The following is a 23,397-nucleotide window of genomic DNA, read 5'->3' on the forward strand; positions in this document are numbered from 1 at the left end:
TGTATTTCATTACAAACACTTAAAAGGTTAAATCACTTTTCTCTGCATAAACAGCAAATAAATCTGAATTTACCTCCCAAAGCGCCTTAAAGTCCTTCTGCTCAATTCGAAGGAGCTCGCTATATTCTCTGGTAACGATGGTTGCATGGCGAGGAGTGTTATCCAGAATGGACTCTCCAAAAGCAGTTCCTATTCCCAGAGTGCATATTGTCACAGCATCCTTCGAATTAAAAACAAAACGACACATATTAAATATTCCAGGGTATTTTAAGAGCCTTTACGTCACATTTGCTAATAGCACTGCCTTAAGATTCTTCAGCAATTTGCTTTAAAAGAAAATTAATTTAAAGTGCCATCAAAAAAAATCAATATGCTGATTAACAACACAGGAAGCCTCAACGTGGAAGCAAGGAGGACTGCTGGTTTCTATGACCATCAGTTGAATTAGAGATTTCTGTCTGCAAAGCAGAGAACACAAGAGTCACCTTCAACTTTGGAAGACAGTTCAGACCTCTTGTTCATCTACATCTAAAGACTGTTGTGATAATGAGGCCCTTCGGAAATGTCAGAGGTGATCAGAAGATAACTAGCATTGGAAACGCAATCTTGGAATATAGATTTCTGCCCTACTGTAGGCTACCCTCATCAGAACGGAAATTCGACTGTTATGTTTTCTCAGTAAATAACTTTCAATTGTAATATCCCCTTGTATTTATAATGCATTTCTCTGTTGTACAAAGTCTGAGCACAATGCAGTCATACAGTTTAATCAACTCTTGGCCTTTCTGTTGAAAATGCCAGTAAATCTCTCAATCGTTAATGGATTCCTGCTGATTAAGTACCAGACTAAAAAAAAAAAAAAACACATTTTTTTCGCATAAGTCAGGGATTTCAAGAAAACTATGAAAGTCCAAAACAACCTGGAATAAAGTATTCAGGATGGTCCCAAACATGCAAGTAAAGTCCACTTCAAAAGAGTCTTTATGAGCACATGCCATTCATGTGATGGAAAGATGTCTAAATCAATCCCCCTTGGCCAGGAACTCCTCTGTAACAGTTCCAACACAAATTACAAGCTACTGCAGACAAAAAATTAAACTACTAGAAATTAAATAACTTGCTGAATCAAGATCTTTAGTTACATATTCTGTTTTAGGCTTACAAATTGCTACGCTCCTGAGCACAGGCTTGAAGCTGAACACTTTCGTACATCTCTTTCTAAGTTGGGCCTTAAATGACTGTCTTTTGAGTAATAAAAAAAAATAAATAGCAACAGCATTAAAAATTTAAACAGATACAAACTGCAATTTACTAAAGAAATCACACAAATACACATAAACACATAAAAACACATGCTAATTTTACTTGATACAACGTTAGAAATACAGTTTAATTCTAAAATGTAGGATTCATGAAATGCCCACAAAAATAAAAACAGAGAATTTTGTCATCCTATCCACTACATCCTTGTGGATGATAATCCAGGAGAGATGCATGAGCATATTTCAGCATCATTTTCTGTGTTTAAAATTGCATTGTTTTCCTTTCATGCATCTAATAAGTGGTAATAGGCAAACATTATTAAGATCAAGTTAGTAGCTTTATAATTGCATTACAAAGACAAATGCCCATAATAGTCCAGTTCCCTGAACCATAGCAAATTGCTTTTGCACAGATATTACCATATAAAATTATGTGTTCAGAAAAACAAAATCAATTATGTCTTAGAAAAGATCTAGGAAGAATTTACTAACTGTCAGAAATAAATTTTCAAGGAAGGCAAATATGGACAGGCGCTGTTTAAAAGAAAGAATATTTGGGAATGAGCACCTAGGCACCTAAACAGAAGTCTCTACAAACAGCCTATAATACAGGCTACACACTAAAGTCCTGCCTTAACAATCTTACCTTTCAGAGCTGAAACACTATAGGCACGCGACCACACTCACAACTGCACTCAAGGGAGCTACAGAGAAAATGTGCCTACTGCTCACACAAAATTTGATCTCCAGGTCTCCAGTACGTTATTCTCAACTTTATTTATAAAGTTCAGATAAAAGATCTCTGTTTAAGGCAAAATAAACAAATAGCCTGGCAGAAAAAGAACCTTTTCCACTAGGTGGATCATAAGCAATATCTACATCTTCCAACTTCTTTCTCACTCCCTTTCCCTCCCTCCAGAAAAATAAACACTTTACCTTTTTTGATTCTTTACAACCCTACAGAATATATCTTTAAAAACAGAATAGAGAAGAAGAGAAAAAGAAAGGTGTTGGTTAAGGAACCGCTTCCTAAGGTAACTTCTGATGAGACAGCTGTTCAACCTGAGAAATGAATTAACATTGTGGGGTGTTAAGTCAAGGAGCTAGAATGGTCCTATCTACCTTCATTAAAGTCCAAGCTTTTATCAAGTGAAAGTTCTTTCAGGTTTTTTCCCTAGCCATCATTGCTCTCCATGGAGCTACAGTTTCACAGCCAGCTAGGGAGCAAGCCCATCTGTCTTCTTCAAGACTTCAGAGCCCCATTTTCCCTCTGCTCCTTGTTGATATATCTCCAGCCTCCTGGGGAATCAGGTGTGCATTTCCTATTACGCCTGTTAACCTTACACTCAAGAATCTCCTGCTGTTCAGTGGAGACTTCAGGAGGATTGCTGGCAGCTCAAAACTCAGTTTGCTGTTCCCCTCTGCAATCCCAGAAGCTGCAGGGTGTTCCAGCTGCTGGTAACCAGCTAAAATTCACACAGCTATTTAAAAGGCGATATTAAAGACTTAAAAAGATGAGATTGTTTCCATTGCTATCTATCCTCTGAACACGCTATAAAATGGTTCAAATCAGAAGCTGTTTGTGTATTCAGTTTCACTGACTCTCACTGGCAGGTGAGACACATGTGGTGAAAGAGTTGTTAAACCTCTGCCCCCATCAATCTAAAACATTACTGAATTAGTAAGACCATTCTATGGAATGGATGAGAATCAGAAACAAAGCTCTGCCTTATTTCCTTCCCCCCCACCACAAGGCACATCCCCACATGCTCCTCCCTGACTTGTGACACTCTCTATTTTCCAACCTGGCAATTAGAATTTTTGTACTGTGTGTAAACAAAATCATGGTGTCTGAAAGAGAAATTAAAAAAAAAAAAACAGGAAAAAATTTACAATTACTAGGTTGAAAGGGATTGGGCACTCTTCTTTGAAATTTTAATTTATTCAATATTTTGAGTTTATAAGGGAGCTGATGTAGCTGGTTTGTTTTTAATGTCATCATTTTCCCACACCTTGTATCTTTATTTCACCTCCACATCTGTGTCCCTCCAGGACCCCATACCATCTCCATGTTTAACTGGAGATCTGCAAAAGCTGGCATTTTGAAAAGTTTGCTTATTATTACTTTGACACTGTTCAGTTTCTGCTCAGCAAAAATCTCCTTTTATAACAGAGAAACCAAAGGATACACATGAAACTAAACTATCTGTGAAGTTATTTTCCTGTTCTATTACCTCCATTGAAGCACGTTTGACCTATTCATATAGGAAATCCTTATCAAACTTCTTTTAAAGATAACATAGAAATATCTTTCTACACTTGAACTGCAGTTTCCCAACACACATTAGGCCACCCTCTTTACACAAGAGAAGGTGATTTGCTTAAAGGAGGCATTATGCTTCTAGAAAGACTGTGAACAACTTCTCTTCTAGTTCCTAATTAAAATATTTACAGATCAGATTAACTGTACTGTGATAACAGATTCATTATTTCCATAACTTTCTATCTGATCCTTTGAAAGCTACCTGCAGTGTCATGAACTTTTTGCTAGGTTACTTGGCAGACAAAAGTGAAATTATTTTTCTGTATTAACTTTCAATAAGCTGAGTTCAAAACCAAAATTAGTACAACCATGACACTGCAGAGCTCAGCATGGGCCAACACACCCTGCTTCTCAACCGACTCCATTAGTCCAGCCAATCTCTTAAAATGGGTAGAGCAGTTCTCATGTTCAAACTAAATAATTTCAAGCCAGCTTGGGCATATTTACACTACACTACAGACTACAGTAGAAACCTATGTTGTGACTTCACATAGGTTATCTCCAAAATACATAATGGCATTTACATGCACACATAATGGCATTTGCATGCAGAAAGCAGTATTGCAAGGAATGTCCTCATTAAATCCCTTTCCTTTTTTCCACTTCATCTTATCCTTTGTCCTCAGTTCCAAACAGACAGGAAATTCTTCCCTTTCTTACATGGACATCTGAATCTCTTACTTCACAGTTATTCTTCTCAGCAACCCCACTAACTTATTTGGCTTTTGATCCCCAGCCCTGTGCATCTTCCCACAACTGACACTGCTGTACCACCCAAGCACCCACAGCTCCTTCCTTAAAGCTTTTATAAAAAAGGCTAATTGTTTGTAAAGTCAATGCCCTGTGTTCAGTTTGGCCTGGTTTTAAAATCTGATCGGCTTAAATAAACTCCACCCAAACACAGGCAAGATAAACTAGCAGTGGCCCCAAGGCACACTATGATTCAGCTGGCAGACTACAGCAAAACTGCAGATCAAATTGCTACTTGGTCTTTGTCTTTCTTCTCTTCATTCCTCCTCGTTTTATCAGATAGGAATATAAATCTTAAATCATTTGGGGTAAAAGCCTCTGAATCTAATTTAGTAAAACACAATGCTGCAGAATCTGGCAAAGATGCCACACTGATGATTTTGTCATAATGCATTTATCCCCAGCTTTATTCTGAGACTTTGCCAACAGATATTCTTCAGACCCTGATCATTTTCAAAATAGAGTTCAAAAACTAAACATACACAAGGCAGTCAGCAGTATTCTTAGGACAACACCAAACTAGGAATATCTCTAAGAGGAACTTCTATTACTATATACCTTGGTAGGTAACAGTGCCAAATAAAAATTAAATTCAGAGTTCGTTCATAGCTGAGGGTAAAGACCTCTTTCTGATAAATTCTAAACAGGATGCATTTTTGGTTTATTTTGAAGGGGACTTACTAAGTCTTTGTGTGACTTTTAAGTATAATATTTATCAGGGTATTTGTTACAAACAAGTTGAGGCAAGACCAAAACAGTTCATTACACTTACCTCTGCAATTCATAGTGTGACATTTTTACCTTAAAAAAGTCCTCTTCAGTCTCTTCTTGATTGTTAAATAGCCAGAAAATTCATAAATAATTTGTACAGAAAGCAGACCAGCCACAGGATGGGTAATCCTGTCAGAACTCTGTATTGTAAATTGTATTGTCCCATTTAAAAGGCAAATTAATTACCACCAAGATCAGCAGAAGCTAGCATATTTTACCACCTCAGCGGAACAGAACTAACAGTAACAGAGAAATCCGCTCTGGTCAAACTCTTTCACACAGGTATATTGTAAATAGTTGAATATGATTTTCAAACTACCCATTTTAGTATTAAATAGTGCCTGTACTCAGTGTGTTATGTATTCTAACACTGCCCTCTTGTGACATAATACAGTTTTGCAAGCAGTCAGAAAGGATTTTTCCAAACCAAGATGAAGGCAAGGCTTTACCTATGAGACCCTAAATATGTGTGTTTGTCTTTATTAAACTATCTAAATCAGTACATGGAATGCTTCCTCTTACCATAATAGCAAATAACAGGTGATGTTAATATTTCTATTTATATTAATTCTCAATTTGGTTCTAATCAGTATTACTAACATTTTCTGTGAGAAATCACAGGTGTCTCCATGACTAAGCTGGTGTGCAGCAAGAATATGTATGAATTAATACTTCACTAGCTACACTGAAGTCTTGATCCATTAGTGCGTTTAGATATAATTTCTAGTGCAAGACATGTAACAACATGCCTCTGTAGGAGCAAAGGCCATTAAGACACTCCAAGTAAGCACCAAGTGCACAATAACTTACCACACTTTTAATGGGAGAAAACTACCAAACACAAAAGGTGACTGCATAAAGAGTTAGCACACAGCAGCTGCTACGATACATTTATTCTCAGACTTGCTGAAATTGAAGTTCCTCAGGCAGACAGATAAACACCTAGTAAAAGTGGGACTACTGTATTTTTAATCAAGAGAATTGATTTTCCATATTTACATTAACACTGCAGGCATCAGCATATAATCATAGGACAATTCAAGCTGCAAGAAAACTCAGGAGGTCATCTAGTACAACCTCCTGCTCATCTTAAGTATTAAAAGATTATTAGTCATCTCTAAAGAGTTTTTAACCAATAGGAATTAAAGTTAGCATCTCCCTTCCTAGAAAAGATGGCATAGTCCTTCTGTACTTATTTACATGAGACTAAAAACTTCTGAACTTGTAAACTCAGCTACACTCCTGCATCTCTTCTGTTTTGATGGCAGTTTCTCATTAGTATTAGTGCCATTTATGGTATAATAGTAACAGCAGAGCAATTAATCATTACTATGACTTTGCAAAGGAGGCTTTGTAGTGAGCAAAGAAGGCAGGGTGTACTTGCAAGTACTTCAAGCTCAAGAATGACTAGCGCCATGCCAACAAGGAAGTACAGGCAAGACTGGAACAGGGCACCCAGGAGCTAAAGGCAGGACAAGGAGCAGGGGACCAAGGATGGAGAAGGTATAAACTCCAAGCTGGAGCAAAACCAGAGAAAATATTGGACTCAAATACTATTTGGGGGTCCCCAAGCATCAAACTTATCCAGCACTAGAATGGTAAATGCATGAGCTGCTGTGCTTTTGGCAGTGAGGCTGTATCCTATGGCAACTAGGTAGTGGTAAGAATTCAGTTCATTGTTCTGTGAGAAGGAAATGCAAGGTTAAGAAATTAGTGCAGAATATAATTTCTAAAACTAGCACAACAGGAATTGTAGTTCTATAGTTTCCTGTTGGCAGGAAAATGCAGTGAACCTGAATAAACAGAAAAAAATATTTACATGAGATTTTTTAAAAGGCTGAAGTGTTCCATCCTCTATCTAATGGAACAAATCAACACTCCAAATAGATTCTTAATTTAACTTCCACATGCAGAACACTTTTGTGGATATATTTCTTTCTGATTCAGTAAAGAGCAATGCAACTTAACAACAGTGTAGTGCCATCTTTCGGCAAACACCGGAAAATATTCCTGATTGCTTTAGACCTGCAAAAAAAGGGTCTCATAAGAGCCCGGTACTGTTCCAAATTGTGACAATACCAATGACAAACTAATTATACTCTCAATCAGTCTCTACTTAGTATAGTATATTGAAGAGGTCGCTAAAAATAATATGAAAGAAGTTCCTTTTGTATTTATCATTTTACTGTAAGAAATAGAAAGACCCAGTGCTCACACATTGCCATGACTTGCATTCTGACCCAATTTCATTGGTGATGCGGTGCTCAACCAAGTGAAAAATCCAATTTCTGCCAATCTTCTACGAGCAAGAAACCTTCCCCAATCAACCAAAGTTTAAGCAAAGAATACATCCGCAGTCCCACATGCTATATTCAATTAAGGCAGGAAAAAGGGGTACTGTTGTATTTCAGGTCCTGGGTAGCTATACCACTTGTGTGAAGGCACAATGAGTCACATGTCAGAGGTACAACCCCATGCTGAGCCACATGATGGGACAATCCCAGATCTCAAACATGGGAGCAGGGAATGGGACACGATGCCTTCCCAGAAGACTCATCTCACAGCAGGAAGTGCATGACTTGTCAGCATGACATTAGACGACATGGGTGGGAAACCCTCTCCAAGAGAAAGATCTCATCCTTTTTTTTTTTTTTGTATTTACTCTAAATTCCCAATTTTGTAAATTCAGGAGTACCAAGATACTGAGAAATCGCTTGCAATCTGGGGGGAATTTTACTTTTTCTTTTACTTCTTAACGCTGAATAGGTATTACCTCCAGGCTAACATGGCAGCAGTACCAATACTCTGCTCTTTCTACGAGTGGTGTTCCTCAGGGGTCAGTAGAGAGACCAGTGTTGTTAAACATCTTTGTTGGCAACATGGACAGTAGGATTGAGTACACCCTCAGCAAGTTTGCCAATGACACCAAGCTGTGTAGTGCAGTAGACACACTGGAGGTGAGCAATGCCATCCAGAGGGACCTGGACAGGCTTGAGAGCTGGGCCCATGCCAACCTCATGAAGTACAAAATGGCCTAGTGCACGCTACTGTACCTGCATCGGGGCAATCCCAAGCGCAAATACAGCCTGGGGGGAGAATGGATTGAAAATAGCCCTGAAGAGAAGGACTTAGGGGTGTTGGTTGATGAGAAGCTCAACATGAGCTGTCAATGTGCACTTTCATCCCAGAAGGCCAACCATATCTTGGGCTGCATCAAAAGAAGCATGGCCAGGAGGTGGAGGGAGGTGATTCTCCCCCTCTACTCCGCTCTCGTGAGACCCCATCTGGAGTACTGCATCCAGCTTTGGAGTCCTCAGCACAAGAACGAAGCGGACCTTTTGAAGAGAGTCCAGAGGAGGGCCATAAAGATGATCAAAGAGTTAGAGCACCTCTCCTATGAAGACAGGCTGAGAGACTTGGGGTTGTTCAGTCTGGAGAAGAGAAGGCTTACAGCAGCCTTCCAGTATGTGAAGGGGGCTGGAGAGTGACTTTTCACAAGGACATGTAGTCATAGGACGAGGGGTAATGGCTTCAAACTGGAAGAGGGCAGATTTAGACTAGATATCAGGAAGAAATTTTCCATTATGAGGGTGGTGAGGCACTGGAACCAGCTGCCCAGAGAAGTTGTGGATGCCCCATCCCTGGAGGTGCTCAAAGCCAGGCTGGATGGGGCTTTGAGCAGCCTGGTCCAGTGGGAGATATCCCTGCCCATGGCAGGGGGGTTGGAACTAGATGATCTTTAAGATGCCTTCCAACCTAAACCATTTTATGATTCTATAATACTTTACCATTCTCACAGTGGAGACTGCAGTATGCTGTTATCAGATTGCACTGTTGGTGGGTTTGGTTTGAACTTTCTGAACAAGGACTGAATATTTCCAGGAAAAAGAACTCAGATCTTTAGCTTAACTTCATATGGCACTATTAGAAAAGACAGAGGAGTCTTGTTTCCTTTTAAAATGTAGACCACTTTTCAGAGCATTACATTGCAGTTTTCTTGAAATCAATGGCATGATTTGCCTCCAGAGACAAAGGACAACTGAGACTAAAGGAGACACAGAGAAATATGCTTGTGGTAAGATAAAATATCTATACAATATATGTCATTGTTGTCTACCTCACCATAAGTCACACCCTTTCTTTGTACTATTGACTGGATGGTTTCAATGAAAAATCTATTTTACCTGGTGGTTGCTCGTATCAGAAACCTTCACATCCAGTGATCCTGTCAGAACAGCATACCAGTTGGTCCCAATATCACCCTGACGAAATACTGGAAAGATGAAATCTTGTAAATAAGGGCTATCTCTTTAAGTTTAGCAACATTAACAAACATTTTTCCTCATATTACTACACTACTGTAGTCACTGCTGGCACTATAGAATTTGCTGTATCAGACTACTTAGTTACTATCACAGTAGTATTTCCAGTGACACTGGAAACCACGTATTTTAGTAAACTGGTCGGTATGCTACAGAAACAATGAAAGCACATGAAATTGTCTCACTCTTCTGCCCAGTTTGCTTCTCTTTTACTGCTATCTTAGTTAATAAACAAAAAAAACAGACAAAAAAAAATACTTTCTGAACAATGTCCCTTGGAAATTCAGAATCTTCGAATGCCGACACAGCTCTCAGTGCCTTCAATAAGAGTTCTGGCTGAGAAGCAACTGCAGGACTTTGATGTTCAGGCATTCCAACCGTGTGATTACAGAGCATCAGAATTCCTATTACTCTAAGCAAACCCCAGTGCTGTGTGCCTAAAGCATGCCAGATTTACCTGAGGGGTACCTGAGACTACCAAACACCACAGGTCTCCATCAACTATTCCCCTGGTACAGCTCTGGGAACCCACACATTCCCATCACAGGACCACCACTTATTTCCATCTCAGCTTCATAGACCAAGTACAGCTGTCTACCTTCATCTGTCACACAGGTTGCCAGAGCAAACACAGAGCTGTTGCACCCCAAGCAGTATGCAGCTCTGCAAATCTGTCTTGTGTTACCCAGAGTGACTGCAAACCACACGCTATTAGTGATATGCCTAGGTGATACACTTTTGCCCCTGACATCACAAAGCACCTATAAAAGAAATCAATAATACATTTGCAGAGGAAGAATAAGGCTATAGTGCAATGACTTGCTTCTAATCTTTCAAGAAAACAGTGGCAGAGTCCTATATCTAATAATGTGTGCCTTGTTACCGTAGATTCACTGCACACTGTATTTGTAGAGCAAGCAGTTTAGTCCTGCCTTCACCCATGACTATGACTGTAAACATTTTTAAGGACGTTCCACTGATTGTGCTCTCTCATTGATCTCCCGGAGACAATCCCAGCCTAACCCCTGATTTTATCTACATAAAATAGATCATCATATGAAGCTCTCTTACATGTGATTCCTTTTTCCAGATTTTCATAATATCCACACAGACATATCTGCTGGAGAAGGTTTGGATGAAATTTCTCAAAAGCTTTCACTTCTTTCAGTCTTGTGAATATTATATCTACATCTTCACTGGAACGTTCCAAAGGTCTGCAAGAAAACAAAGGAAAAAATTTTCAAGGGCTTTACCAGAGAAACATCCCCACCTGCATGCACCAGACTTACAAATGTTTGCATTAAACCTCACACTACAATATAAACCAATTAAAATGCATTTCACAGGTACATAATGAAACCCTCCCAAAACATCCTAACAACTCTCCTTTATCAACCTGAGCATGATTATTATCATTTCAACACAGGCAGTGTCCAGAAGCCCCATTTAGCACGAAAGTCCTCCTGTAGCAATTACCACGAAAGTATATATGATGATACAGTCCTTATCCTAAAGAGCTTAGAATGACATATAGTTTTAAGTTTGTAAGGGAACACGAATAAACAGATGCCTAAACATACAAGAGGTCTGTGGAATCAGTGCCCAAAATAGAAGTTCTCTACCTGGCTAAATGAAAAGCTTTAGATACCAGCAGTACCTGCTATATCCACATCTCTCTTCCGCGTTGTACTAGGTACAAACTAACTTGAGTGTTCTCTTTTCTCTTCTCACTTGAAAGCAAGCAAGACAACTGCAATAAGTATATTCCCTTTCATGCAGCTCCTGTCTCTTAACGTTGGACAAATTAAATACAGAAGCAAGAATCTTAACTCTTCATTGGTAAGGGTAAAGAGTTTTAATCCAAATATTTAAAACATTTAAAATCTATGACAGTAACACCTTAAAAAAACGCCACAAGATTTCAGGAAAAATAAAATTGTAGAACTCCCTCCAACAAAGTAGCAGTGGACCAGCAGTTCAGCAGGTTCAGAAAACTACTACGTATGTATGAAACTAAAGCAAATTACCTCCATAACATACATTTTAAATGTGATTATCAAACATTATGAATCAGCAGGTAAACCAACCACTAACTGACAGCATTAGAAAGAGTCTTTCATAACAGACTAAATGCCTACCACTATGCGCAGAAAGAAACACAGAACGTTCCTAGGAGATCATGCTGGATCAGATGCGGAAATCATTTATGTATAAAGGGGTACCAGAAAGACAGACAACTGTCTGTGATCATTAGACCTATCACTCACTCAAATGCTGCTAGTTAATAATACTGACAAAAACATTCTCTTAGCCAGTGGATGGGCTTCTAAATGAACAGAAGTCAGGTAGCTTACAATGAACCTGAATTCACAAATACATATCTTTATCATCTTATTGTCACACCCACAGTGTCAGCACTCCTTCCATGGGATTTTTTTAAAGATTTCTCTTTGGAATTGAAGACTTAAGGGATCCAAATCTTTGTCTCAGGAAAGACGCCCAGATCCTACTCACATTGAATCTCTGTCTCTCATCTTTCTTATTAAATTAAGTCTAGCAGGGATTAAATCTCTATCCTCATTTATACTCCAACTTACGAGGATTAACTACAGATAAGAATAATAACTCTCTGGTGTATAGTTCCTTCTACATCACAGTGACATCCTCTTACCAATTCAAACTACAACCAACTACAACAGTTCCCTTTTGAAATATTTCAAGTAAGATTTTCACCCATTCCTTTTTTTTAACTGTGCACTAGCTGACAGGTACTAATAAGCATTAACTCTCTTGTCAAAATCCTTTTAAGAAGATTAGGAATATTTTTACTGGGAGGGCACAAATTTTGATCAAGCACATTTGGAAACGAAGCTAGAATTTGGGAGAGCCTTTCAGTGAATGATTTAACTATTAATCCGTCTTAGAAAAGGTACCTTGTCCTCCAGCTGTGTTTTACAAAAAAGCAAAAAAAAAAAAAAGAGAGAGCAGCAGCCAGCACAGAATCATGCAAGGAATCTTAACTGTAGCCTGGAATAACAATTTATTAATGTTTCTCAAATGAGACACAAGACAAACACCTAGTTTAAGATTTAGCTGTTTGGTTAAGATGGTGAATAAGCATAAAAATTAACTAGGATCCAAGCTGCTTGACAGCAAAATGCCTTTGGATTAGATCAGAGCTCCTGGGAAATATCCTCAATGTTTAGGAGTAAGGAATTAAGTAACACTAGGTGTCCCAAGCTGAGGTGGCCCTTAGTGTTTTAGAACATGGCATTTTGCCTGTGTAAAAACTCCAGATTGCAGTGTAACAGTAATAGTAGTAGAACCGAAACTCATTTCTATCAAGTGCTTATAATCTATCACAATGAGACTGGTTTCAAAAGGATAGTTTTACTTAGTGAGAGAGCATAATGAGAACCATAAAATACCATGGTAATTCCAATTAATACCAATTAACCGCTTTTCCACATGCCTGCAAAACTCAGGCAAAGTTTGACCACTTTCTACAAAGTATCTTTTAATAAAATTATCATCATTGTAACTATTGTCATCATCATTAAAATTAATGAATCTATTTATGATGCCAAACTTTGTTTTCTGTTTCCTAAGTACAAGCTGCCTAGCACGGAACAACATCAGCACAGGACAACATAAATTTACCTACTCATTGCAGCTATCTTACTAAGTTGCTGTAAACTTTTTTAAAGCATAGTTTAGAATAATATTTAAACAGATAATATTATAATATATTCCTTAGAACATTAATGATTAAACCTATTAATTAGAAAAGTACTACTGATGGCCGATGGAGAGTTATTCAAGTTTCAATGTCACTGTAGTCACACTAATAGGAGGCAGTGGTATTAATCCAGAAAGGAACCATTCCCCAAACCAGGGCAATGGGCTGCAAAAGTCAACCCCAAAGAGGTGGATCTCCCTACATGGCTCCAAAAGCTTCTGGAAAGGCTTTTCCAGAGACCATATCAGAGCGCCTGAAGTCACTCCCTCTGTGATCACTGCTGCTCATTAAAGAGCAATCTCACTGAGCTTAGCCCCCCTCTGCTAAACTAGTGCAGGTATCCCTCTGTTCTCTTCCATGACACTGATGTTGGGGTGCTACTGAAGTGTCCTCTCACTGCTGATGCTGCAGAGTTATAACTTGATATCTGTGAGCATAAGAAGTTAAAAAATGCATTTCAGTGAGACTTCAACTACCACTGGATTTGTCCTTTCCTAACTGTAGTCCTGTTTCTGAAAGCTCTGGTCCAATGTATAGTTTAGGACCACAGACAAATCTAAAAGTGTGGACAACTCTCTTAAATCAATTAAAATTCTTCAGTTCTCAACAGTCTGTTAGAGATATCAGCTAGAGTAGAAGCATTTTAGGGCAAGGCCATCCTTCTCGTAGAAAATCTATGACTCTGTCCAGCAAAGTAGACGCTACCTAGGCTGCCTCACCCAATTTAAAATAAATTTGAAGTAAAACAAACTGTAGAAGTGTTACATTTGTTTTCATCTGTTTTGTTTAAAAAAACCCAACTTCTTCCTCCATTTTCCCAAGTTTTCAGCATCTTTGTGGGGCACTGCTGCTGTATCTCCATTTCCCTTTCTACAGGATACAAGCCCAGAAAAAGCTTTAGCAGCTGTAGTAACCACACTTCACTAACTGGCCCGATAACTGAGTAGATATCATGCCATGAGCACAGCAAATGCCAGGACAAAACCATGCAGGAGGAATGACTGACATGAGGAAATGAAGACTTCATACTTAATATCTCTTACCATGAAGGATAATGCATGGGTGACACTCTACACCCCTCCTCCAATCTTCAATTTAATATGCTTGTCCCTAAATTTGTATCTCAACAGCGCACTACGCACACATCCCACTCCACTGTGGCCAAAGTGAGGTGGGCATTTCCAGTGTTGCAAAGCAGGGCTATAAAATGGTTAGAAAATTATGAAAAGCAAGAGTATTTAATTTATTTTCACTGCCCTACAAGCCTTTCTGCTTCGTTTGTCCACCGAATGCTTTATCTAGCTCCTTATTTATATACTAATTTGCCTCTTCAGAGCACAGTACGTCTTATCTGGCAGTAATATTTTCACACAACACGTCATCTGTCTTCTTCTGCTTCTTCAATACAACATCACAGCATACATATAAAAGCGACGGCATCAATGGTAGTTACACATCTCTATTCAATTATGCCAATAAGGCTTCTTTAAAGGATATTTTAGCCCTGATTTATTTGGTTGTGAAGATTTCAGGCATATATTTTATAGAGATAAAACAATTTTCTTGACAATCTCTGCTTGACTATCTGTAAAAGGAGATTATAAAAAAAACTTGCCAGAAGTGTATCTTCAGAAGGCTATTTCATATTTTTAAGTGCAAACTATTCAACCTCAAAGTTTAAACACAGACAGAGGATAATTGCCACAATTCTTCACATATACAATTTGGGCAAGTATTTCTGTTTAAGTAGCTTATATAGCTTTATGAAAGAAACTATTTTGATGGTATTAAGATTAAATATTTGAATGTTTATGTATGCTGCAAAAGACTTGTTAACCTAGAAGAAAGGAACAAGGTTGGAGTTTTTAGCTTTGTTTTTATCAAGTTTAACTATAGCCTATTACTTTCTCTTCTACCATATGTCCTTTTTTTAGGTTCTTCCTCATAATTGGCTTGACACTTGAAAGAGAAAAACCAGAAGATATGTAGTTTTACCTTCTTTGCCAAGATTCCTCTAGAATTTTAAAATGTTTATTTGTATTACATTTGAACCCTGCTCTAACTGAATGAAAACACTGAGGTCCATTCTCTTCCCTTGCTCTTTTTAACTCTTTAAAAGTGCAATATTGTGTTTCAGACAGCAATGAACAGCCCATGAAGGATGAGCAGACATGATGTATTTCTTCCACTGCTGAGGCTGTTTGTAGAAAAAGAAGTATCACACTACATAACAGACAAACAAAACTAGTTCCTCTCTGGGTTAAAACTAAAGCATCTATTCAAAGATGCAGGAGCAAACTCTATGAGCTGGAAGGTACCAGTAACCACTTCCATGAGGCATTTGGTGAATTTAGTAGTATTTTAAAGTATAGTCTGCTTTGAAACATGAGCAAGGAAAGAACAGCAAGGAATGCCACTGAAACCAGGTAATTCCTCTATGCTCCCTGTACTTTCTCCTACCCTCTCCTGACATGCAGAAAAGCAAAGCAGTAGGATGCAGATGAATACTAGTACCAAGACACCGTTTTTCCTCAGTGAGAGCAGGACAACACTGAAGCACCTCCCTCCTCCAGGCAATGCTGTAAGACTCTGTGACTTTTAATTTCTCTTTGAGAAAGGGAAGTTTAAGAAAGGGATACCAGGGACCTATCAAAACGCTTTAGAACTGTTGTAAGAGATTTACGTGCTAGATATAAACAAAGTTAGTGTTAATCTGAATAACATCCAGTTAAGGGTTTACTTCCATGGCAACAAAAGGCAATCAACTCTCCCCAGAAGGGACTTTGCACTTGTTACAGTAGTATTACCAATACTACTGTGTCGGTATATACTGTATATAATATATATACTATGTACTATATATACTATCCATGTTTTCAACATTCACATTTCAGCTCCTCTTTCCCTTGTCATAGGAAAAGCTTCATCATGAGGCTTTCAACAATAGTCAAATTACAGTTCTTTTCTTTTGATTTCCATTTTATGAGACCTTGGGATTCTGGTTTTCACATTTCCTCTGATGCACAGGAAATAAAATTTTATTTAAACCCTGCTCCCTAGGATTCTTAGACACACAAATCATTCCAGAGTTTAAAAAAAAAAAAAGGCAACACAAGTAAAACTGCTGATGCTTAGTTTGCAACAAATTACTACTGTCACCTAGACTCAGAACCCCTATGATAACCTCCCATGTCCTGCTATGCAAGGCACAAGAAATGCTGTAGACAGATAATCCTCATCTATGCAGGTACTGCTTGACCAGACAGTTTAAAGCAGACCGACTGGCTGTCACCTGCAGGCAGGCAGAGTTTGTAATATTTGAGTTCTACCTTCCTTAGTGAGGGCCAAAAGAATGCAAATATGGGGGTCTCTTTTTTACCTACACACTCATCTCATTATTATATTACTCAATTATATTTGTGCCTTCATCTCAGTTTGGCCAATGCACTGAAAAATTATTGGAGGGTTAGACAGAGCAATCAATTGCGCTTCATTTCTTTACATACCCTGCTCTACAAATTATGCATCCTTCCAATAGGTCAAATTTTAGAACTCTATAAATAGTGGTATGTCAAAAGATGTATTTGTTAAGTAATGATATTCATAAAGATTTATCTCAAGTTAAAAACACACTACCTGAACAATATAGCTATAATAGGAAGCAAAACATAAAAAGAATTTTTTTTACCTTCATATGCATTTTAAAAAGACAAAATACTTCAAGAGAAAAAATAAATTTCAAGGAAATTTTCTCTTTTCATTTATGAAAATTTTTCTGTATGGTGCATGCTTTGCAACCAAGGTGTAACTAAACCTCATTGAATAAACCCTCCAACTTTCATAAATGTGAATTGGAGCTCAGGACAGTTAAAATTCCATTTGACAGAAGTAGGTCTGGATGAAATTACATTAACCAGCACTGTAGCTTCATAAGAGACATTAAAAGCACTTTAATATGACGACAGGCTCTGAGATACATTGCAAATGAAATTTATAATTGAACAATATGCAAAAGTGATGATATCCTTTGATTCAAACTCTGGCCACTGCCATCCACCAATACACTGTGCTAAATGCACTTTCACCCATTTAGGATCTGCATTTTTACAGCTAATGAAAATTTAAAACTTACAGCAGCTAGGAAATAACTTCTACAGATTTACTTTGACATACTTTTTGACAGCTGCTGAATTCAAAAATGAAGTGGCAAGTCAGTTCAGGAAACATTGAGAATACTGACAAATCGGCAGCCGTAGTAAGTGATCACGACAAATACAGTGCAAAAAAGACTAACAGAACAAAGGAAGTATCATAAGAATGAAGAGCTCGTTAAATGCAGCAAATTGTAAGATGCAGACGCAAAGAGATATTACACTGGATATTCCTGTGCTGAGGACTACAGATCCTTTGCTCTAAATATGAGGTTTTGTTATAAAAGAAATTTAATCTACTCAGAATACAGGATTTTAGAGATCACATCCTAAAAACATGCCAGAAATAACTCAGGCAATGACAGTTTCCAGTATTATCTGGTAAAAGAGAAAACTTACAGTTGCACAAGTACCACACCAATCACGCATCCACTTCAAAACACTACCAACTAAATTCGAATATATTATGTCCTAATAGGCACATGTATGTACTAGTTTGCTCTGGTGGGCCATGACAATGTTTTATACACATGAATGCTAGGGCAATCACCTTTTCTTCCTCTTAATACCTGTACGTAGAACAAACGTGTAACTTACTGCAACCCCATGTAACACGTGAAAGCTGATACTAGAAATGCCTAAGACCATGAGCAGAGAATAAAGCAGTTTGAATTTTTTTAAAATACAACTCCCGCCCTCACTATGAGTTATTTTGAATTCATATATTCAATAAAATGCACACACCTAAAAGCTTATGGCAAGCTATATTAACAATTATTTTGGTCTCTCTGAGGAGATACAGAAAGAAAAAGAGCTTTTTTATTATTCATGAAAGACTGCACCTTTGCACTGGACTAGAAAATGAGTTGCATGATGTGGAAAGATAAATAAGTTATTATTCATCACTCTCAGAAGATTGCACCTTTGCATGAGTGCTAGAAAGCACTTAGGGTGTGTCTATACTGCTCCGTCTATGAGTTTCCACCACCACCACAGTGCCTGCTGCTGATAGATCCCCACGCAGACTTGATCCAAGTATACACCAGCTTAGCTACGTACTACATACAGAGAGAAAACAAAAGCATGCAGGCCAACAGGAGCTGCAGTGTATGTCCATGATTTTGTTCAGATCCAAACTACGTGAAAAGCGGTAGAGTTATTTCTATGGATTTGTTACAAATAAAAAGCAAGGGTAGAAATTTAAAATATACAGAAGTCAATGTGTGTTTTACCAATCACTTAAAAATATATTTTAAAATTAAATAAAATAGCATCGGAAAGCAATTCTAAAATATTCACAATATTGTCTGATTACAAATCTATATCACATTATCTTTGACGTAATTTTAGGTTATAGAAGATGACACACGTTTTGCATTCTTCTTTTACAACAATTCTTTCAGAATATCAGTTCTTTATTCTAGCCTATATGTATACTCACAAGAGACCTGTTGACTACTAAGCATATACAAACAACTTACACCTCAAATATATGTTACAGTGAACTAAAAAAAAAATCCTCAGTCAAATATGTTGCTGTTACGTAGCTTCAGCCAGAATTTACACTCAAATCTATGGGAGCTTGGCTTAAGGTACAGATCTAAGATATTATTCTGTATGTCTTATTTTGGTTTTGTTAGATGTAAATGATGCAAGTCAAAAGTCTAATAAGGATGACAAGGATATAAAAGCTCAGTATGTACAGTATGTCCTCAAAACACCCATTCATATTTTAATAATTTATAAATAGCTGAGCAAAGATCATAACATCTTAGCACACCAGGCTAGCAAAGTTACATGCTTTGCTCTCTGATCTGCTCCTCGAGTCCACTAAGGCACTAAAGGTTATATTTAATAAAGAGGAAAAGACAAGATGCCATAGGCAGGTATGAAATCCTGGGATCTCTGACTGTTGTGAATGCTGTACATAATTTAAAATTTTGTATTTAAATCCAATTAAAACACGTACCTGAATTCATAATTGTGATCAGGTTTAGAGAAATAACAGTTATGCAAAAAATACTTTGTCTACCATTCAGTAAAGATTATGTCAACATGGAAACTTCCTGGTTAGATAGCCTTTGGTGTGAAAGAAACCATGAGAGTAGAGAAGACATTGTTCATAAGCTAATTATACACACTTGCATAAATCAGCAACCTTCTTTTAATTATTATGTGCAGATCGGACATACAGAAAAATGCTAAGATGGCAGGCATACTTCTGCTCCCTAGGAAATCAGTGATAAGGCAACTATTTACTTCAAAGATAAAAGGACTGGTTTCCTTAGCAGAAAAATTATTTACATCTCCAGGTGCAACCAGGATGTACAGCTGTAAACCACTGATCCTCTCTCTCTCCTGCAAAAATCAAATATTCTTGATAGACCACAGTGTTATGAATTTTTCTGTTCCTGTTTTTCTCTACCTTTGCACTTCTGACTTCATATATAAATACTGCCCTGTGTATTTAAGTGTTGGATCTTTGGCTTTTGTAGTTAGTAAACACACATGGAAGCTGCATGGTCCTAGCCCACAGTACCCTACACAGTAATAACATTTCTCCTGAAACATATTGGTGGTTCTTCATTTTCATATGTGCTGTCATTTTAGATGTTACTAGTTCTAGTTTGATATGTGACATGGGGAAAAACATGGAGAACGTATACAAAATATATAATTTCTGTACATGATGTATTTTGTTATTTCCGTTTACAGCTTAATTCTCCTTTTTTTAAAGAATGAAGTTGGATAATCCATATTACATGCCATTTTAATTGTCTTTGTTGTGTCTCACCTAAAATTCTAATGCAAACCTGTTTTAGGACTACCTTCCTCCTGAAAATATAATTATATTCATTAACTAAAATGTATTAAAACTATCTTTATTATTCAATAAAAACATGGTATCCTACAGAGATTTGGCTCATTAAGTGATCCTATATTTACAGAATCCTTAGACAATGCCGTTAAGATTTTTTAAAAAGCTTAAAATACATAGAAATGACATAGTAAGTCAAATGAGTACACCAATAGGTCATCTATGGAAGAGAAATACACTCTAGAAATACAAGTGTGTAAATTAATTAAAAATGCTTTATCTAATAGTACTTAGATTCCTATGTTACTTTTCTAGCATAGCTTTAACTGGCTTTTTAAATGGAAAAACAGAACAAAGCTCGTAAGTGTATTTCCTATGATCATAAAGCAAAGCATGGCAGAGACCAAGGAAAAAACCTACAATCTCTCATGTCCTGGGTTTGTCCTACATCCAGATTGCCCTCTGGAAAAGAAGGATAATAATATATAATCCTTCAGGGCACCTGGAACTGATTCTTCCCACTCACCAAATTGGTGCTACTAGCTTACTCCAAGTAACAAAAAGGGAAAAAAAAGTTTCATCTTCATAGCTCTAATGAAATTCCCAGTATAAAAACGGTCAGCATATTAATTTTCATATAAATATAATGGCAGAGAGATTTCTAAATTAAATGCCTCGCATGTGTTTCTTAGAACATCATTCACTCCCCAAGGCTATGCACCTCATTAAGCATGAATCCCTGAATATCAGTTTACAATTTAGATCTCACAATGTATTGCATTTAAGAAACCTGAGAAATTACAGGATCACCTATTTAAAAATCCTGGGGCTCATACTCTGCTTCTTCACACCCACTCAATGTCAGTTTACAGAGTGGAGAATCCAGCTCCCTGCTTCACTTCAGTTTTTATATGGTGAGGTCACCATCACCAGTTCTGTTTGTATTTACATTTAGAGTACTTTCAACATTTATAGACGATGTTTAACCTTTAAGAAGTTACAGAGAGGGATCAGTATCCGTGGCAGGTCCCTACACCAGAAGTTTTGTTAGCTTCTTACAGTTTGCTGCCTGGACTGTCAAGGAAAACCTAAGAAGAGCAGCCCTACACCACTAAGAGGTTAGCTGGAAACGGCAGAAATTATGAGAAGAGGAAGGTTCCTTCTGCGTGCACAAAGGCTTCTCTCCACAGCACTGGCTAAGGATGCTCAGTAACCTGCCATACGCCCTGTAAGTGAAATCTCTCCAGTAGCTTTATTTGAACCCTATAGCATATTTATGGTCTAAATTTTTGTTACCTATTTTCCTAGACTACAGGAGATGCAGTGGGCATTCAGAAATCGAATGACTTCACTTCTGAACCGATCCAGTAAGTGTTGAAGGTAGCAATAGAGCAAAGGACGTTCAAGCCACCCACCATGCAACTCGACTCACTTTCTGCTGCAACACCCATGGAAAGCACTCCAAGGAACGTCTTTTTCTAATAACTAAATAGCCGGTATTTTTAGAAGTGAGCACACCTTAGCCAGCCGTCATCTCCCACTCACGCCGTGCTGGCCGTCCGGGGGGACAAATCGCAGGCCCCCAGGTCGCCGCCGCAGCGGGGACAAGAAGGTGCCGCCGCTGAGGGGAGCCTCCGGCGGCCTCTTTCGAGGCGGACATATTTCCCACCCCCCTCCCGGCCAGCAGTCCTGCACCTGCTTTCGCCACGGAGCGCTCTGAGGCGAGGGTCTGCCCTTTCCCGCCCCACCTGTGAGGCGGCTGGGCCGGGGGCTGTGAGGGTGTGGGGGGGCGGTGCACTGAGGTGAGGCGAGGCGGGGGCTGGTGTGCTGAGGTGAGGCGAGGCGAGGCGAGGCGAGGCGGGGGGGCGGTGAGCCGAGGTGCGGCAGGGGCTGGCGTGCCGAGGCGAGGCGGGTGGGCGGCGTGCCGAGGTGAGGGGCGGCGAGGCGAGGCGAAGGGCGGGCGCGGGGCGCGAAGGATGCGGGCAGCGGCTCTGCCATGGCCGGCAGGGTGCGTCCCCCGCCCGGCAGCCCCAGGCCCCCCGGGCCGCGTCGCCCTCTCCCCGCCCTGCGGCTCCCCCTCCAGCACGTGTAGCGTTCTGCGGGCAGCCGAGCTCGGCGGAGAGCTGCGATCCCCGCGGGGACCGCCCGTCCCCTCCGCAGCCGGCAGCATTTCCAGCCTCTCATCCTGCCCCGGCTTCGCTTCCTCCGGGCATTTTGCTTCCCACCTGCACGCTCCTTATGTAAGGCAGGATCTGATGGGGAGCGCGGGCGGTGTCAGCACATACACACACACATACATACATATATACATACGTACATGCTTGCATGCAGGGGGGCTGGTTACACGCACACAGCATCCCCCTCCCCGCAACCGCTCCTGTGAAGATGCCAGTACCTTTTATCCAGGCAAGCGATCCACTCGCCGGAGGATGAGGAATGGGAGGTGTGAGCGGCGACCATGTTGGACAGGGATCAGGTCGCCGCGCACCCGGCTGGCGGCGGCTTGTCCCCCCTGCCCGCCCCGCCGGTCGGTCGGTCCGTCCGTCCTCCCTCCCTCGCTCCCTCCCTCCCTCCGCGCACGGCGCGATGGGCTCGCCCAGGCCCCCGCGGCGGCCCGCCCTGCCCGCCGCAGGCAGCGGGGAGCGGGGGTGCGGGTCCGCCTGGCTGCCCCCACCCTCGCCTCGGCGGCCTTCACGCCTCGGCCCGCCGCTGGGCTGGGACCCGGGGGAGCGCCCGGCCCCGCCGCCCCGCAGGTGGCAGGTAGCGGCGCGGGGAGGCGGCGGCCGCCGGGCGGGGAGCACTGGGCTGGGGCAGGGGTGTGAGGCCAGGCTGGAGAGGAGGTGCTTCCCTCATGGAAGGTGTTGGCGTCCTGAGCACACTTGAACTCCGCTTAGTGGTCCCTGCCCTTGCTTCACCACAGATGTCCTTGACTGGGGTTGGGGGGCAGGGGGAGGAAATACAAGCTTTTTAGTTATAATAAGCAGCTCAGGAGTATTTTAGCAGCTCTCCAGAGCCCTGTGTGCCTGTCCGTCGTCGTCGTCCCCCCCCCCACCCCCGTATTCCACCCACAGTAGGTGAGTGGAAGGAAGGCGCAGTCCGCATTTCAGGAATTTTTCTGAAGCCTTCCTCCAGCCTGCAGTCCATCCCGTCATCAGCCATGAAACTGTGTCAAAAAGGCTCTGGTTTATTGTAGGTGAAAAATGAGCTGGGCAGCACAGCCTGTGAATAGGATTGGACAATTGGAAGGAACCCAACACACAG

The 23,397-nt window shown here is 40.0% G+C and overlaps 1 protein-coding gene across 4 annotated transcripts in view; it reads right to left on the minus strand.

Annotated features, from left to right (window-relative positions):
• The window catches only part of RAPGEF4 (Rap guanine nucleotide exchange factor 4), a 163,290-nt gene extending 140,581 nt beyond the window's left edge, over positions 1 to 22,709 (minus strand). For 3 of the 4 annotated variants that reach the window (XM_074594112.1, XM_074594111.1, XM_074594110.1), the window contains exons 1-4: positions 22,532 to 22,707; positions 10,500 to 10,642; positions 9,291 to 9,379; positions 74 to 220 (exon numbers count right to left, since the gene is read on the minus strand). In XM_074594112.1, the coding sequence (XP_074450213.1) occupies positions 74 to 220; positions 9,291 to 9,379; positions 10,500 to 10,642; positions 22,532 to 22,596 (444 nt within the window). In that variant the 5' untranslated portion in view covers positions 22,597 to 22,707. Of the gene's footprint in view, positions 1 to 73; positions 221 to 9,290; positions 9,380 to 10,499; positions 10,643 to 22,531 lie in introns of all 4 variants that reach the window. The other variant, XM_074594113.1, reaches the window with a different exon arrangement.
• Between the last annotated feature and the right edge of the window lie 688 nt (positions 22,710 to 23,397).

The sequence above is a fragment of the Larus michahellis genome, chromosome 7 (genome assembly GCF_964199755.1).
Source record: "Larus michahellis chromosome 7, bLarMic1.1, whole genome shotgun sequence".
Taxonomy (NCBI): domain Eukaryota; kingdom Metazoa; phylum Chordata; class Aves; order Charadriiformes; family Laridae; genus Larus; species Larus michahellis.